At 50.3% G+C, this 18282-nt stretch overlaps 1 protein-coding gene across 4 annotated transcripts in view; it reads right to left on the reverse strand.

Annotated features, from left to right (window-relative positions):
- The window catches only part of KATNIP (katanin interacting protein), a 193454-nt gene that overhangs the window by 50542 nt on the left and 124630 nt on the right, over window positions 1-18282 (reverse strand). For 3 of the 4 annotated variants that reach the window (XM_058710266.1, XM_058710270.1, XM_058710267.1), the window contains 3 exons: window positions 17739-17841; window positions 13284-13499; window positions 752-889 (listed from right to left, as the gene is read on the reverse strand). In XM_058710266.1, the coding sequence (XP_058566249.1) occupies window positions 752-889; window positions 13284-13499; window positions 17739-17841 (457 nt within the window). The remainder of the gene's footprint in view (window positions 1-751; window positions 890-13283; window positions 13500-17738; window positions 17842-18282) is intronic. The other variant, XM_058710268.1, reaches the window with a different exon arrangement.

An 18282-nucleotide genomic window follows, 5' to 3' on the forward strand; every position in this document is an offset into this window, starting at 1 on the left:
CAGGGGTACCTCCTGGACAGGCACTGGGTCTGTGATACCAATGTCCTCCGAACTGATCAGGAAGGCCGATGGTACATATGCTCAACAATAAATGTCGAATGAAGAAATAAATACAAACGAGAGCATGAAAAAACAGCCCAGAGAAGAAAGAAAGCATAAGTGCCCAGGGGTAGGAGGTGGTGTGGGGGTAGAAAGGAGGGCAGGGATGCTGAAACCGGGGGGACTGAGGACCACAGAGGTTAAGAGCCTCACTGTTCAGAGTGGGGTTCTCACCCCAGGGACAGTGGCACAGGTGGATGCAAAATCTTGGGCTCTGCTCCAGACCCGCTGAATCGGAACCTGCATTTTAGCAAGAGTCCCGGTAAGGTATCGCAGATTAAGGTTTGAGAAGCCCTGGCTAAGGGAACGGGCCCAGAGTCTGACTGCGTGGGTTCAAATTCTCACTGTGACGCTTCCTTGCTGTGTGACTTGGGGCATGCCACACAACCTCTCTGTGTGTCTGTTTCTTACCTATTAACATTGAGCCCCAGTTCCGGCAAAGGGCGGCCACACCTGCAAGCTGAGGCCCTGCTCCTGGTGGCCCCAACCATGCAGTGTGAAATGCACCACCAGGCATTCTGCAACAGGCAGGAAGGGCCGCAGTGGGGCGTCCGCGTACCCATTTTGCAACTTCAGCACTCAGGCTGTTGGACAGCGCTAAAGTGCTTCCGTCAGTCAAACGCCCAAGGAGTAGTCGGGGGCCCTTACTTACACCATCAGCTGTCCAGTAATTCCAAACCTTGATCTTGGCTAGATCAAAGTCGCACAGCCGGCTCGTGTTGCGGATACCAAAAAAGAGCTGGAGCGGCGGGTGGAAGGGGCATGTCCACAAGGAGGGGTCTTTCTTGCTCTGAAACACCAGCAAGAGAGGGAAGTCGTTAGCCCATTTTCTGCCTCTCCCCAGTGTAAACAAGCTGAGGGCAGGAGGCTAGGCCTCCTCTCCGTAATCCGAGGTGGAGTCTTAGATCTCAGCCCCCCGGACTGCACTTTGTAGCAGGTACTGACTCATCCCTGGCACAGGCTGGCTCGAGGGCCTCTCTGCTCTGCCATTCGGACTGAATTTAAAATGCAGCGGGCTTTATTCTAATTGATTAATCAGCTCTGGGGAGATGGCTGGGGATGGGGAGTGAGAGGGGAAGGGAGGTTGGGAAAAGAGCCATCACTTGTGCTATTCATTAACCTGGCAAACAGAGCCTTTGGTTTTCTTTTGTAAAAACCCTGTAGAATTTAAAACATTTAAAAAATAGAAAAGGAAGAAAAGAAACCACCGAGCCTCAGGATTTGCTCTGTTCCCTGGCAGGGTTTCCAGGCCTCAGGACCCCAGAGTGTGGTTTCCGCCCACCGGTGAGGCTGCCAAAGCCACTCTCAAGGCCAGAGGAGCAGGGAAGCCCTGCTGCTGTGTGCATTTTGCACCAACAAAATTCCATGCCACAGGTGCTTTAGATGCAGGTGGAAAAAGCCAAATCTGGGGACTCTTCTCAGCCCCAGCTGCCTCCTGTTCCGTCTCTTTGGATACCTCTTCTACGTTCTGTCCCGAGAAAACGCATAGCTGCTCCCAAACAGCCCCCTGCAGGCTCGGCCTCAGTGCCTTTGCACAGGCTGGGCCTCTGTTTGCAATACTCTTCCAGCCCCTCTCTCCCAGGGAAATTCAGCCCAAATGTGCTGTCACGCCCACAGTCACCCCTTCCCTGTCACCGTCACTCTCTCCTCCAGGCATCTAGGGTTCCTTGCAGTGCCTAAGGTTAGCATTTTACTCAGTGTCCCACAACCACCTGTTTTCCAGTCCAGATCAGCCCTCCACACACTTGACTGTGAGCTCAAGGGAAGCATCTGTGTAGAGTTTCCACACGGTTCCCTGGCACATGGTAGATGCCACAGAATCTTTGTCGAATGAATGAATGAATGAATGAATGAATGAAATTTACCTCCTAATAGCTGTCTTTTCATTGCAACTAGAGAAGAGGCTATAAACTCATCTGGCCTGCCTAGCTATTTTGTTTGGCTCATGAAGTATTCAAAAACACTGTTGCCAACATTTAAAGATGGGGAGGTTTCGCCTTTCCCTCCAGAGCTAGTGTGTGGACAGGCAAGACGCAGGGCAACACAGGGCCCCTAACAGCTGCTGGCTGGGGCCTAGGGCACAGCTCCCATGGCCGGGCTGGCTGGGGCTCTCGGGCACCCCAGTCCCCACAGCTCCCTACAGTTTTAGAGTTTTGTTTTGTTTTGTTTTAAATTTTGAGAGAGAGAGGGAAAGAGTGTGTGTGAGCTGGGGAGGGGCAGGGAGAGAGAGAGGTGGGCAGAGGATCCGAAGTGGGTTCTGTGCTGACCGTGGGGAGCCCGAGGCAGGGCTGGAACTCATGAACCGTGAGATCATGACCTGAGCCGAAGTCAGATGCTTAAGTGACCCACCCAGGCACGCCAGCTTACAGTTTTAGTCTCACACCTACTTCTCTTTCCAGGTTATGCCCCTGTCTGGCCCCTGCGGGCAACTGAGTCTAGGGTCCCCACCTAGTGGCTGACAGCTGCAGTAAGTCCCATCTGCCAACATAACCACCACATCTCTGATACCAAGGAAGTTGTCCCTTTCACCTAAACGGAGCACCGCCGTGTATTTGAGAAGGTCTCAGCAGACTCCTGTCACCAGGACCAGGCCGGCTACTTGGGCCTGGACACAGCCAGGGGAGGAGACTGGCCGACGCTGGGGTTTTGCTGCCCCCCAGGAGATGCGAGGCCCAGGCTCCAGCTGCGGGGGGAGAACAAAGCTGGCTTGTTCCAGTGACAATGGTGCCTTTCAGGAGGGAGGAGGTTGCTTTTGTTAAGGGGGAGAGAGGAGTTCAAGGGGTTCTGACTTATTCCGGCCAAGTTTCTCAAGCTCTGCAAGAACTTTTAGTGCTCTGGGCAGCTGCAAGGGGTCAGGAGACCACATTTCAGCTTCCAGCGGGTGCATCTCACTCCTTCCCCAAGTTGGGGCCTAAACTGGGTCGCCGTGGCTGCTTGACAAAGGAAGAGTCTGAAGGCTGACCCTTAGACACGGGCGAGGGGACTGTCATTGATTTCCCATCACATTTCTGTCAGCAGGAGGGATAACAGGAGGACTAAGTGGGAATCATGGTGTTCAAAGTCAAAGAACATTAACCTGCGGGTAACTCAGGGCCTCATTAGCAGACAGAGTCTCTGAGATGGAAGGCTGATGGGAAGCCGTTGAGGGCTGGCCGAGGCACGCTGCTCGAACCCCCGGATGCCAGGCCAGCAGGCCGAGCGTCTGCTGCACCTGTCCATCACAGGCAGTAACAGAGACGGCAGAACAAGAATCAGGGTTCCCTTTTGTCGCCGCTGTGACCTCCCTGGGTTCTCTCAAAGCCCTGGGAGGGGACGAGTGCTGTAACCCTCCCGTCACAGCTCAGCAAGGGAGCAAAGGGTGTGGCTCGCCTAAGTGGTGGAGTAAGGATGTACACCTATTTTAATCCATTAATTCATGCTGTCTTAGTTTGTATTCTCTCAGAAGCAGACCCCCGAGTCAAGGATTTGAGTGTCAGGAGATTATCTGGACACCAAAGGAGCATGGGAAAGAGGAGGGGAGGAAAGGCATTCCATAAAGAGTGTGTTACCCAGAGAGCCCGCTCCTGTGGCATCTGGAGCTCAGTGCCACCAGGGAATCTGGGAGCCAGAGCAGAACGTGCCCCGGAGCAACTCCACCCCCGGGACAAGGGAGCTGGGGTATTCATACCCCAAAGACCACCAGCGCAGGTTGAGGGCTGCTCCTGGGGGCTCCATTCCCCACCGGTTTGGGCTCGCTGCACGGGAGGCAGAGTGGGCCCCGGAGGCCAGAAAAGCAATCCTCCGTCAGAGAATTATCAGTGGGAAGTACAGCCAGCACGCACAGACGTGGGAAGGGCCAGAGGGCCGGGGAGGCTCTCACAGCGTCTGTTACCCATTTGCTCAATACAAATACCCTCCTGTGGGGCAGGTGCCGAACTACAGTCGGGGGTGGGTGGCGGAGCCTGGCCCACCAGGTCCCAGCTCTGCACTGGTCGGGGAAGCAAACAAGTAATACTGCCAGGAAAAAAAAAACCAAAAACAAAGACAAACCCCAACCAGGCAGGGATAAATTTGACAAAGAAAATAAGAGTGAATTCTTAATGGCCAATGGAAGGGCATTTTTAGAATGGACGGTCAGGGGAGACAGGAGGTCCCTTTCTCATTCCTAATTAAGGTGCTTCCCTCTTCCAGAATTAACCTAACACAGATCTACCCCCTTCAGGGATATGCTGGACTGCCCTCAGAAGTAGCCCCAATTTAATAAATTATCATAATCAAAAGGAACAAGCTATGGACACACACAGTTTGGATGGATGTCAAAGGCATTATACTGAGTGGAAAAAGCCAGTCTCAAAAAGATTACATACAAGATGATTCCTTTTATATAGCACTCTTGAAGCGAAAACAGATCAGCGGTTGCCAACGTTAGGGATGGGTGTGTGGAGGGTTATGGCTGTAAAGGGTTGCGAGGGGGAATCCCTCTCTGGTGATGGAACTGTTGTATTTTGTGTTTGTGTATTTTGATGGGGTGGTGGTTACATGAATCTACACATGAGTGATAACATTGCATAGGACTCATATGCACACACACACAAATGTGTGTACAAAGGTGTGCACCTGATACTAATGTCAATTTCCTGGATTTGATAATGTACTACAGTTATACAGAATGTTAGCACTGGGGGACGCTGGTGGGCAAGGGCACAAGAGACCTCTCCATACTTTTTTAAAAAAAAAAATGGAGATATACTTCACATATATGTAAAGTCACCATCTTCAAGTATGCAATTCAGCGGGTTTTGTTTTGTTTAGTATATTTCAAGGTTGTGTCACCATCACCACTATCTTTTTCCAGCATATTTCATCACCCTAAAAAAGAACTCTATACCCAATGTGTGGCCTGCCGGGTCTGGGTCCTTCCACATCCCATAATGTTTTCGAAGGTTCATCCTTGTTGCGGTAACAATCGGCGCTTTGTTCCTTTTTACAGCTGAGTAATATTCCATTGTATGGACGTACCACATTTTCTTTATCCATTCATCTGTGGATAAACATTTGAGTTGTTTCCACCTTGTGGCTATCATGAATGATACTGCCATGAACATTTGTGTGTAAGTTTTTGTGGGAACACATTTTCCATTCCCTTGGGTCTGCACCTAGGAGTGGAACTGCTGGGTCATAGGCTAACTCTACACTTAACTTTTGGAGAAATGGCCGAACTATTTTTCACCACGGCCGCACCACTTTACTTTTGTATTCCTGCCAGCGAGGCATGGTTTTTCCACATGAATTGCCAATACTTTATTATTTTCTCTTTTCTTTTCAAAACTGTAACAACCTGGTTGGTATGAAATGATACGTCTTTGGGGTTTTGATTTGCATTTCCCTAACAACTAATGATGTTGACAGCATCTTTCCTGTGCTTCTGGGCCGTGTATGTCTTCTTTGGAGGAAAGTCTATTCTGAGTGCTTTGGTCAAATTTTCATGCGGTTGCTTGTCATTTTGTTGTTGAGTTTCAGATTTCTTTTCTTTCTATATTCTGGATGATAGACCCTTATCAGATATACGATTTGCAAATATTTTTCTCCCATTTCCTAAGATGTCTTTTCAACTTTCTTGATGAATGTCCTTTGAAGCAAATGTGTTTTAAATTTTGATGAAGTCTGATTTATCTATTTTCTTCTTTTGTTGCTTGTGCTTTCCGTGCCACATGTAAGACCTCATTGAAAAGCTCAAGGGTATGAAGATTTATACCTGTGTTTCTTCTAAGAGTTTTACAGCCTTAAAGCTTTAAAAGTTCGGGGCGCCTGGGTGGCGCAGTCGGTTAAGCGTCCGACTTCAGCCAGGTCACGATCTCGCGGTCCGTGAGTTCGAGCCCCGCGTCGGGCTCTGGGCCGATGGCTCGGAGCCCGGAGCCTGTTTCCGATTCTGTGTCTCCCTCTCTCTCTCTGCCCCTCCCCCGTTCATGCTCTGTCTCTCTCTGTCCCAAAAATAAATAAAAAACGTTGAAAAAAAAAAAATTAAAAAAAAAAAAAAAAAAAAAAAAAAGAAAAGAAAATCAGTGGACTGCAGATGTATGGGTCTATTTCTCTATCAATTCTGTTCCATTGATCTCTATATATGTCTATCCCTATGCCAGTACCACAGTCTTGATTACTGTAGGTTGGTTTTGAAATTGGAAGAGTGAGGGGCGCCTGGGTGGCTCAGTCGGTTAAGCGTCCGACTTCGGCTCAGGTCATGATCTCACGGTTCGTGGGTTCGAGCCCCGCGTCGGGCTCTGTGCTGACAGCTCAGAGCCTGGAGCCTGTTTCAGATTCTGTGTCTCCTTCTCTCTGTGACCCTCCCCCGTTCATGCTCTGTCTCTCTCTGTCTCAAAAATAAATAAACAGTAAAAAAAAAAAAAAAAATTAAAAAAAAAAAAAAAGAAATTGGAAGAGTGAGTCTTCCAACTTCCTTCTTTTCCAACATAGTTTTAGCTATTCTGGGTCCCTTGAACTTCCATACATATTTTAAGATCAGCTTATCAATTTCCACAAAAAAAGGCTGTTGGAATTTTGATAGGATTGCATGGAATCTGCAGATAATTCAGGGAGCGTTGCCATATCAACAGTATTAAGTCTTCCGATCTGTGAACATGAAATGTCTTTTCATTTATTTGGGTCTTTTTCAATTCCCACCAACAGTATCTCATACTTTTCAATGTACAAGTCTTTCACTTATTTGGTGAAATTTACTCTTAAGTATCTTTTTTTTTTTTTTTTATGCTATTTTAAAACAGATTTTTTTTTTCAGGGCACCTGGCGGCTCAGTCGGTTAAGTGTCTGACTCTTGATGTTGGCTCAGGTTATGATCTCATGATCTGTGGGACTGAGCCCCGCGTTGTACTCTGCACTGACACTTCAGAGCTTGCTTGGGATTCTCTCTCTCCGCCCCCCCTCTGCCCTTCCCCTGCTTGCGCACGTGCTCTTTCTCTCTCTTGAAAGAAATAAACATTGGGGCGCCTGGGTGGCTCAGTCGGCTGGGCGTCCGACTTCAGCTCAGGTCACGATCTCGCAGTTCGTGGGTTCGAGCCCCACGTCCGGCTCTGTGCTGACAGCTCAGAGCCTGGAGCCTGTTTCAGATTGTGTCTCCCTCTCTCTCTGACCCACCCCGTTCATGCCCTATCTCTCTGTCTCAAAAATAAATAAACGTTAAAAAAATTTAAAAAAAAAAAGAAAGAAACATTAAAAAAATTTTTTTTAAAACAGATTTTTTTCCCTTAGTTTCCTTTTTCAGATTGCTCATTGCTAGGGTATAGAAATACAACTTTTATTTTTTTTTTATTTTTTATTTTTTGGTATATTAGTCTTTTATAAACTTGCCGAACAGGATTTTAGTTTATCAGTAGTTTTTGTGGATTCTTTAGGGTTTTCTATCTGTAAGATCATATCACCCACAAATATAGTTTTACTTCTTCCTTTCCAACCTCTTATTTTTCTGTTTATTTACTTATTTAAGTTTTTATTTGTTTGAGAGAGAGAGAGCACACATGGAGGAGGGGCACAGAGAGAGGCGGAGAGAGAGAACCCCAAGCATAGCCCAATGCGGGGCTCCAACTCATGAACCATGAGATTATGACCTGAGCTGAAGTCGGATGCTTAACTGACTGAGCCACCCAGGGGCTCTTTATTTCATTTTCTTGCCTAACTTCCCTGGGAAGAATCTCGAGTACAATGTTGAACAGAAGTGGTGAAAGCAGGCATCCCTGTCTTGTTTCTGATCTTAGTGCAAAAGCTTTCAGTCTTTTACCAGCATGATGCGAGCTGTGGGTTTTTACAGATGCCCTTATTAGGTTGAGAATGTTTCCTTCTCTTCTTGGCTTGTTTATGGTTTTTATCATGAAAGGGTGTTGAATTTTGTCAAATGCTCCTTCTGTATCTATTAAGAATGTTACATGACTTTTTCCCCTCTATCCTATTAACATGTTGTATTATATTGATCCGTTCTCATATATTGAACAACAAACCATGCGTTCCCGGGATCAAGCCCACTAGGTTTCAACGTATAAATCTTTCTATGAACTGGGAGACTTGGCTTGCTAATGTTTTGTTGAGGATCTTTACGTTATATTCATAAGGGCTGTTGGTCTACAGTTTTCTTTTCTTGGGATGTCTTTGGTTTTGTGATCAGGGTAAGACTGGTCTCATAAAATGAGTTTGGAAGTCTTCCCTCTTCTTCATTTTAGAAGAGGTTGTGAAGGATTGGTGTTAATTCTTCAAATATTTGGTATGACTCACCAGTGAAGCCATCTGGTCCTTGGTTTTTCTTTGTTGGAAGTTTCTTGGATTATTAATTCAATCTCTGTACTTGCTATAGGTCTAGCCAGATGGTCTATTTCCTCTTCACTCAGTCTTGGTGATTTGTGTCTTTCTAGGACGATGTCCATTTCATCCGGGATATCTTTATTTGTTGGCATTAGATTGTCCAGAATATTCCCTAACCATCTTTTTTTCCCTGTCAGGTAGACTAATGTCCCTTCTTTCATTCCTGATTTTAGTTATTTGAATCCTTTCCCCTTTTTCCTTGCCGATCTAGCTAACGTTTTGTTAACTTTGTCGATCCTTTCAAAAAACCAACTTTTGGCTTCACTGATTTCCCTTTATTATTTTTCTCTTCTCTGCACAAGGTTTTTGTTTTGTTTTGTTTTGTTCACAATTTCCTGTGATTCTACGATTATTTCCAAACAAAAAGTACAAAAAAAATGTAGTGTGAACATTTATGTGCTGGGGATGTAGTATGGTGAGGACACGAATGTATAGCTAAGTGTGGGGGGAGGGGAAGACAGATAATAAAGGAGTGAACAAGACCATTTCTTAATGTGAGAAGCGCCCTGAAGAAAGTGAAAGAACAGGATGTGATAGAGACAGGTGGGGAAGACTGGGGTGGCGTGAGAAAAGACTCCTCCACACAGGAGTCAGGGAAGGGCTTGCTGAGAAAGTGGTATTTGGGCTGAAATTCAAATGAAGAGAGAGGAGGTAGCCACACGACACTCTGGAGGAGGGAAGTTCTGGGCAGAGACCAGAGGTGCCATGAGCTTCGAGCGTCGGAAGAGCAGAAGGCAGCCTCTGGCGGCTGGAGCCCCGGGGCCCGAGGCAGTAGAGGGAGCTGAAGGCCTGTTCACAGACAGCCTCCCAGGCCACGGGAGGCATGAGGTTTTACTTCTAAGTATACTGGGAAGTCATGGCTGGGGTTTTAAGCAGGGGAGGGGTGCAAGCTGACATTTGTAAAAGATCACTTTGGTTACAGAGTAGAAAATGGAGCAGATGGGGCCAGAAGAGAAGACGAGGAGACAGGAGGCCATTTGACAGGGGGCACGGGGTGAAGGCGACAGACCCGGGCTCGGTATTGCAGGAGGAATCAACAGGACTTTCTGGTGTCCTGGAAGGTGGCAGGAAGGGGTCGGGGCAGTCAAGGAAGACTCTTAAGAGGTTAAGAGGTGGGCTTAGCAGCAAAGCAGACAGCAATGCCATTTACTGAGCACAGGAATCTTGTAGGCGGGAGAGACGTGGGTAGTGCAGGGGAATGAAAAGTTAGGTTTCAGATCACTGAAGTCTGGGATGTCCAGTAGGTGCCCGACAAGAGACGCCAAGCAGGAAGTTGGCATTTAAATCAGGAACTCAGAGAGGCAGGCAGGCCCTGGCATATCCATCTAGAATCATCTTGAAGCCACGGGCCTGGGCGAAGCCAATGAGAGGGATGGCATGGGCACAGAGGGGAGCCGGGCCTGCACTGAGCGTGGGGCACCCCCGTATCTTCTGGCAGCCCCCAGCTCTCTTCCACTGAAGCAACTTCTCTTCTGAACCCAGACTCCACTTTCAGTTACCTGCTGGTCAGATTTCAGCCGAGCTCCCTGACTCCGTGGCAGTATGGCCCGGGGCAGGTCCCTAGTCCTCCCCGAGACTTGGTTTCTCATTTAATCAAATGTGGAGAGCAGCCCCAGGTTCATGTGAGCATCGCACGAGGGATGTCTGAGGACCCCGGCTAGCACGCTGTGGGGCTAAACCCCAGCGAAACCGGGTGGTCCGGAGAGGCTGCATGTGTTGGTAGTCCCGGACCTCGTGCATAGGAGGACCGTCGGGGAGACCCCATGCCAGGACGGCAGAGGGAATCCAGCCTGCCCACAGCTGGGCCTGGAGACCCAATAGCCCAGGAAGAGATGGCTGCCTCATGTCCCAACCTCAGGGTCAAAAATTTAAAACCCCAAGCCCACCAAAACCATGGGCTGGACTTGTCCCTGCCATCACATGGCAAAGCTCACCAGCCTCTGCTAAGCGGAGGAAAAGGAACACTAATTATAAAAACTGGCAGCCATCAGGGGTGCTGGGGGCGGGGGGGGCTCAGTCGGTTAAGCATCTCACTCTTGCTTTCGGCTCAGGTTATGATCTCAGGGCTTCGTGGGTTTGAGCCCCCCATCGGGCTCTGTGCTGGCCGTGAGGAGCCTGCTTGGGATTCTCTCTCTCTCTGTCCTCTCGCTCTGCCCCTTCCCCACCTGGCACTGTCTCTGTCTCTCTCAAAATAAACAAATAAACTTAAAAAAAAAAAAAACTGGCCCCCACCAAACCCAATGATGTTTTTACTGCCCCAGGATGCTCTGTTCTGTGCAGCAGGCTTCCAAAGTGCTGCTGCTCTGTGCACAAGGGAGACGGGAGAGGGGTGGCCAGGGCCACGCACGTGGGTGCCTACAGACTCGAAGCAGGAAGCAGAGCGGGAAAACCCAAGGCCAGAGCATCCCAGTGGCTGTGACCTACGGGACCTGTTTCTTTCAAGGTCACGGAGCTGCCGATCTTAGAGGGCTGTCACCGCCCAGTCTAACCCCATGGACGGGTAGTGTCTCTCAGAGACCTAGCATCTATCCTGCCTTCCCTTCAGTAACAACCCTGAATCTCCTCCAGGAGAGTTTCTCCCTGCCCCGCTGTGGCATCTCGGGGTAACTGGCATCACGGTGGCCACTTTCCTAGCCAGGGTCACCCATCAGCCTTCCTCTCCTGCGACTGTGTTATCCGCAGCAGGGCGACAGGATGGCAAATCAACTAATGCACACTGCCCCCCGCCGCCCCCAAAAAAGACCACACCCTTGGTGCACTTCCTGGATGCTGCCTAGAACCCCAACATGACCACGGGGTCCTCTGGCCTGGGTGACAGCGAGTCTCCCAGCTACCCAAAGGCTTGCAACAAATTCCTTTGTTAGAAATTTGCTAAAGTGAGCCAGACTCCAGTTTCTTTTGCAGACAAGTAAGAATCGTATGGGTTATCCGTGCCCTCCAGTTCGATTTTACGGGGGGCGGGGGGTGCGCGGGCGGGGGTGGGGCAGAGAAACTGATTCTCTGAGAAGGCAGGTAAGTTGCTGAAGTCAAAACCAGAATGTGGGTCTCTAGAAGGGAGGATTCCCAAGCTCCCTTTTCTTACTTCCTCTTCTTTAAATGGGAATGATATCTCTTCTTGGTGGTATTAATATTATTACGAATAAAACAACAAATCTAACAAGAGCTGGTGTTTTGGAGCCCTTAGGAAGAGCCAGCCACAGTGCTGAGCTGTTTATAGTTATGTTCGCTCCCCACAACATCGTAGCAAGGTAAGTTCCATTATTATGCCCATTTTACAGATGAGGAAGCTAAAGTAGAGGTCAGGTGAGTTGCCTGTGCTCATGAGGCTGTAAACGGTAAGCTTCAAACACGGGCCTTTCTGCTTCTTGAGCCTGTGTACTGCTGGGTTTAAATAAGGTTATATGGATGATGGCCCATGCCTGGCACTACGTAAGAACTGAACATGTGGGAGCTGATTTCATTTCCAGTACATTTTAAAAAATTTATAATTGTTCTTTGGAATGGATTATACAGGTGCTTGGCGGGAGATTTACAAGGTGCCAACAAGGCCCCAAAGGAAGTCCTCCTATCGCCTCTGTGCCTTGCCCACCGGGTTCTATGGCCCAGAGGCAAAGTCTGTCCCCAGGTTCTCAGGCCCCCCCGGGGGCGAAGCACCGCATAGTAAAGACATGCTGCTGGGCGGCCTACCTCAGCTTAGCTCCCAGTCTCTGTGTCCAACTTGCAAGTGGAAAGAGGAGAAAATGCCAGTGCTCGCCCTTCCTTCCCTCCTTCCTTCCTCCCTTCCCTCCCTCCTTCTCACCTTCCCTCCTTCCTTCCTTCCCTCCCTCCCTTCCTCCCTTCCTTCCTTCCTTCCTTCCTTCCTTCCTTCCTTCCTTCCTTCCTCCCCTCCTTCCTTCCTCCCCTCCTTCCCTCCTTCCTTCCTTCCTCCCTCCCCTCCTTCCTTCCTTCCTTCCTTCCTTCCTTCCTTCCTTCCTTCCTTCCTTCCTTCCTTCCTCCCCTCCTTCCCTCCCTCCTTCTTTCCTTTTTTGACTATTAGATATTTAAAGGGCAGGAACATTCAGGGCACCTGGGTGGCTCAGTCAGTTGAGCATCTGACCCCTGATTTTGGCTCAGGTCATGATCCTAGGGTTGTAGGATCGAGCCCCATGTTGGGTTCCTTGCTCAACATGGAGCCTGCTTAAGATTCTCTCTCTCTCTCTCTCTCTCTCTCTCTCTCTCTCTCTCTCTCTCTCTCCTCTGCCCCTCCCCTGCTCGTGCATGTGCACACTCTCTCTCCCCCCAAAATAAAATAGAATAAAGGACAGGAACGTGTGATGTGTGTTGGGTGTGTACTTGATGTTTGTTGGGAAGCAGGACTGGGGGGCGGGGGGATGCTGTGGACATGGGCCCTGGGCCAGGCTGCAGGATGTGAACGTGGCCCCACTACCTTCTGGAGGTGTGACCTTGACCAAGTCAATATTCTTCTCCAAGCCTCTGTTTCTTCATTGATAAAATAAAGGCATTGACCTCAATGACCCCCAAGGTTCCGTATTTGGTGGTGACTGTGGCAAACTGTAGGGTGGATAGAAGGAGGTGACTTGGCTCCTCTTTGTGCCCTATTCTCCCAAGAACAAGCCCAGGGATCTGGGAATGAGCTGGGGGACGGCTCGGGGGCCCTCACCCACACCTTTCCCTCAGGCTCCTTCCACTTTGCCTGAATGAATGATGATGGACAACTATCTTCTTCCCCTCCCCATACCTGCACCCCCCACACCCGCGTCACAGACTTATCGCGGGCAGAGAAAATGCATCAAAACACAAGGCCAAGGCTCACTGTAGTTTCGAGCACCGCCTCCACTTACAGCTAAGTTCCTATTGACCAGGTGGCCCAGGTCCCCGGGCGTGTCCGTGTTCCGGATATCCACGTCATGGGGCGACACGTAAAGCTTTGTGTTGTTCCGGTCAAAGAACTCAACTTCCGTGAGACCCACCCAGGACGTATGGCCCCAGTTGGACAGGATTTCCACGGTCACGTAGACGGCATCTTCGATCTCTCCGCCTCTTGTTCTCAGTTTGTCCTTAACAAACATAAAAATAATGCTAACGGGTCAAAACGCGACAGGCTCGATTCAGCTCACCACTACACAACAAGTTATTTAGCCACTCAGTGCCTCAGTTTCCCCATCCATACAATGAGGATAAGAACAGCACCCATTACATACAGTTATTACAAAGATTAAGTGAGCTGTTACTGTGAACAGTTGGTATTTTCCATAAGAGTTTGCAAGTAACAAAGAAATGTTTAAAAGGCATCAGATTGTGGCTGAACGTGCTCTTCTCTTCCTCATTACCAAGTGTTCACGGCCTATCGGCTGAGTTGGGGAAGGTGTTACGGGCTAAACTGTGTCCCCCACCTCCCCAAATTCAGATGCGAAAGCCCTAACCCCAGTACTGAGCATGTTCCTATATTTGGAGACACGACCTTTAAAGAGGTAATTAAGTTAAAATGAGGCCGTGAGGGTGGGCCCAAATCCAATGTGAACCATGTCCTCAGAAGAAGGGGAAATCTGGGGGCTCCTGGGTGGCTCAGTCCGTTAAGCGTCCGACTCTTGATGTCTGCTCATGACGAGATCTCACGGTTTGTGAGTTTGAGCCCCACGTGAGGCTTTGCAACGACGGCCCGGAGCCTGCTTAGAATTTTCTCTCCCTCTACCCCACTCATCCTCTCTTTCTCTCTCTCAAAATAAATAAGTTTTAAAAATTAAAAAAAAAAGGGGGGAGGGGTGTAAATCTGCCCGGGAGAGACACCAGAAATGCCTATGCACACAGGAAAGATGGTGTTGAGACACAGCCAGAGCACGGCCATCAGCAAGGCAGGAGAAGAGGCCTCAGGAGCCATCAAACCTGCCCACACCTTGACCTTGGACTTCAGCCTGCAGAACTTGAGAGAAATACATCTCTGTTGTTCAGGCCACCACCCCGTCTGAGGTGTGGCTGCCCTAGCAAATGAATTCAGATGACACCATCTCTCTGACAATCCCGTCACGGAGACTGAGATACGGATACTGGGGGGGGGTCCCTGTCATGGGTCCTGTCCCCCGTGTGCGCTCCCTGAGTGTCCACTTCCTCCCATGTTTTCCCTTCACTGATTTTAGCGCTGCCTCCTTCGTGGGCAGGCGGTCCGGTCCGAGGCCGCGTGAATGCCATCAATAAACAGCCACGCTGCGGAATGGCTTCCCGAGGCCCCTTCGGGCCCCGACTGCAGTGCTGGTCGCCACGGATCAGTCCCTCATAAAATGGTGCATTCCCTGCGTGCACATGCCCTCTGTTAATTAGCACTGGTAATCTGCAATGGTTCTGTGAGCAGGGAGTTGAGCAAATGAACAGCAACTGTTCCCTACTTACTTTTTTAATTAATAGCCAGCGAGACGTGCCATCGCCCTCAGCGTGTGTTTGGACGAGCCTTGATGGCCATGCGACGGGGATGGGGACGGGGAGGGAGGGAGGTCAGCTCCCAGCTCCCAGAGGGAACACAGGGCCCGCTCTTATCAGCAGACCCCACAGGCACCGCCTGCTCTGGGCAGAGCCAGGTGGGGCCCTGGCCAAGGCCCTCCGCCGCCCTGGGCCTGAGTCCCAGAGGCAAAGGACAGTGATGAACCGAAGCCGGCCTCACTCAAGTGGGGCGGCTTCGGGGGGGGGGGGGGGGGGGCGGCGGGGGGGAGGGTGAGGAGGTTAATGAGCTGCTCCGCCAGGTGAGCGGCGGGAGGCGTGAAGGGAGGTTCATCTTGGCTGCCAGCAGCAGGGGGAGGTCCAGATGGAAGGCGAGCTGCCTCGCAGAGGGGCCGGCGGATCCCACAGCCCATGCAATCTAAAACGTGCGACGTCCTGCAGCGGGGCTTCTAAATGAAGAAGCCGGAGGGTCTACTACTAAGGACGCGTCACAACCTGCCAGCATCTCGAGTCGATGGCCCCCCTGCTCCTGACTCGCTTGATTTAGGATCCCTCGTGGGGGTCTAAGGTAAATTTGGGTTGGGCCGCTCCAGGTCTCCGCACTCCCTGCCCTCCTCTCTCGTGTCTCTTCTCAGCCATGACGGTGGTCCCAGAGGGGGAAGGACCCCTTCTCAGCCCAAGGAGGAGCCCGACTGCTCCAATGAAATAGCGTGGCCTGTCCCCTGAGCCACCGAGGGGTGGGGGTGGGGGGGGTAGCTCTGTGATGGGTACGTGGCCCAATCTCAGTTCTGTGCGTGGAAGAAATGCTCTTCGCTCCTGACTGTAGGGCCCGAGGCGATGAGGGCAAGGGGCGGTAACCACTCTAGCTTTTGAGGGGTCCCAGGGAGACAGCAGAGCTGGGCCTGGGTGCTGAGGTGGGGACGGAGCTCGAGGAAGCAGCTGGCATTGTGGAGACACAGCACGAGCTGCTGGGTTGAGCCCCAACTGGTCCCCACTGTGGCGTTTGTTACAACAGTCTTTCATTTCCTTCGCTTCGGTGTAGAAGTCCGTTTGCCCTGGGTTTTCTGTTTCCTATAAAAAGACTTGATCAACCCAGGCTCTTTTTTTTTTTTTTTTTTAATTTTTTTTTTTTTTTTCAACATTTTTTAATTTATTTTTGGGACAGAGAGAGACAGAGCATGAACGGGGGAGGGGCAGAGAGAGAGGGAGACACAGAATCGGAAACAGGCTCCAGGCTCCGAGCCATCAGCCCAGAGCCTGACGCGGGGCTCGAACTCACGGACCGCGAGATCGTGACCTGGCTGAAGTCGGACGCTTAACCGACTGCGCCACCCAGGCGCCCCAACCCAGGCTCTTTTTAACGTGGCTGACGCTTTATCACACTTAGGATCTTCATGGCTGAGAAAGCCACTGTTCCACGTGGGTGGCAGGGGTGGGGGTGGGGGGCAAAGCTTTGACTCCTCTAGATTTTTCTAGATGTCAAACTTTCAACGGGTATTTGCCGGATCCTCCTTGCCTTGTGCCAGGCACTGAGGTGCCCACCCTCACAAAACATTTTGTCCTCACAGCAGCGCATGGCTGTGGACTATTTACCCCGTGTGACAGCAACACCCCACGCAGGATCAGAGAGCTTAAGAGGCTTGCCTCAGGTCACATGCCGTCTAAATCATGGTGCCAGACTCAGAGCCAGACTCCGGTCTAGGCCCGGGCAGGGGGCGGAGGGGGGGTTTCTGCCATCACAGGACTTTGACATGTGGCTCTCAGAGGACCTTGAGTTAAGTCCTCATCGGCCAAGCGTAGGGTGGGTGACCGCTGTGCTGAAGAATTACGAGAGAGGCTGGACTCAACGAAGACGAACATCACCTTTTGGAGTTAACTTATTATATCCTTAACATTTTCATTCTGCGTAACCTCCATAACGGTAATTCCCCTCCTTTTATACTACTGCTCTGTGCCGATATATCATACCTTCCCGATTAACTCTGTTATCATGAGACATTTATGTGATTTCTGGTTCTTTTTTTTTTTTTTTTTTCCTCATTCTTCCCTACTTCCGATCATTCTGCAACAGAGATCTTTGTGCCTATAGCTTTTTCTCGCTGTGGAGTGATTTCCTGAGGGGGTGGGGAAGCGGGATCGCTGGGCTGGGAGGACATAAGTATTTCTACGGCTCTTCTTAAACCCGGTCTTTGTGCTTTTCAAGAGAGTTCCTTCCACCCGTTTCTATTGCTGCCAGCTGGGTAAGCCTGCTGTAACCCTGCAAGTCCAGAGCTTATCATCAAAAATAATCTGCAAACTCAGATATCAAATAGGACATTAAGGTTGCTCGAATCTGCATTTCTTTTTAAATTTTTTATGTTTATTTTATTTTGAGAGAGAGAGAGGGCGCACAAGTAGGAGAGGGGCATAAAGAGAGGGAGACACAGAATCCGAAGCAGGCTCCAGGCTCTGACCTGTCAGCACAGAGCCCGATGCAGGCCTTGAACTCATGAACCGTGAGATCATGACCTGAGCTGAAATCAGATGCTTAACCCACTGAGCCACCCAGGCGCCCCTGAATCTGCATATCTGGATTACCAGCGATGTTGGACATTTTCCTGTGGGTTTACATGCTATTTATATTTTGCCTTTTGTGTGGACAGGCTCCTCTCTCCTGCAACATTTAGTGCCATCACATGTACATCTGGGTGCTGGGCAGGAGGAGGATGGAGACTCGGGCAGAGAGAGGTGAAGTTTACCACTGTGGCAGCCATCCCCCCCCACCCCTGCCCCGCAGAGAGATAATTGCCCCGAGGGGCCCTTCCTCCCTGACCTTTCGCGCGAGACGCCGGATGCATCTGGAAACCCCCAGAAGCCGAGCATCTCACCTCTGGATCCGGCACTGGCTCCTCTGTCGGTGAAACAGCCCTGCTGAGGCGGACAGAGTCGCTTTCGATGGCCTGGAGGACTTTCAGAAGCCTTTGCTGTTGTCTGAAATGTGATTTGGTTTTAGCAAACGGGTGGTAACAGATGGTATGCAACAGAGAGCGTGCCCGTCAGGGCCCCGCACTGGCTTTTCTATTTCAGAAGAAGCGGCGGTTTGAGAAGAGAGTACCCACCCCGCACGCGGTTCAAAGGTGCACACAGGCTGTTTCCCCCCTTTATCATAAGCACACAATTCGTGATAAAAGAAGAGGAAATTGGGGCAAGGCAGCCTGCAGACTCCCTTGGCTGGGCAGGGGCTGGAGCAGCCGGGCGGCAAAGGACAGCAGGCGGGTGGAATCCAGTCTGCAGTCTGAGAGCTCAGAATGGTTTTTACCTTTTGAAGGGTTGTTAAGACAAACAAACAAACAAAAATGAAAAGCCCTACTCACTAGGGCATTCGCTGTGTGGCCCTTTGCTAAACACACGTTTGCTACTCCCGGCCTAGAG

Source organism: Neofelis nebulosa, chromosome 18, assembly GCF_028018385.1.
Source record: "Neofelis nebulosa isolate mNeoNeb1 chromosome 18, mNeoNeb1.pri, whole genome shotgun sequence".
Classification (NCBI taxonomy): Eukaryota; Metazoa; Chordata; class Mammalia; order Carnivora; family Felidae; genus Neofelis; species Neofelis nebulosa.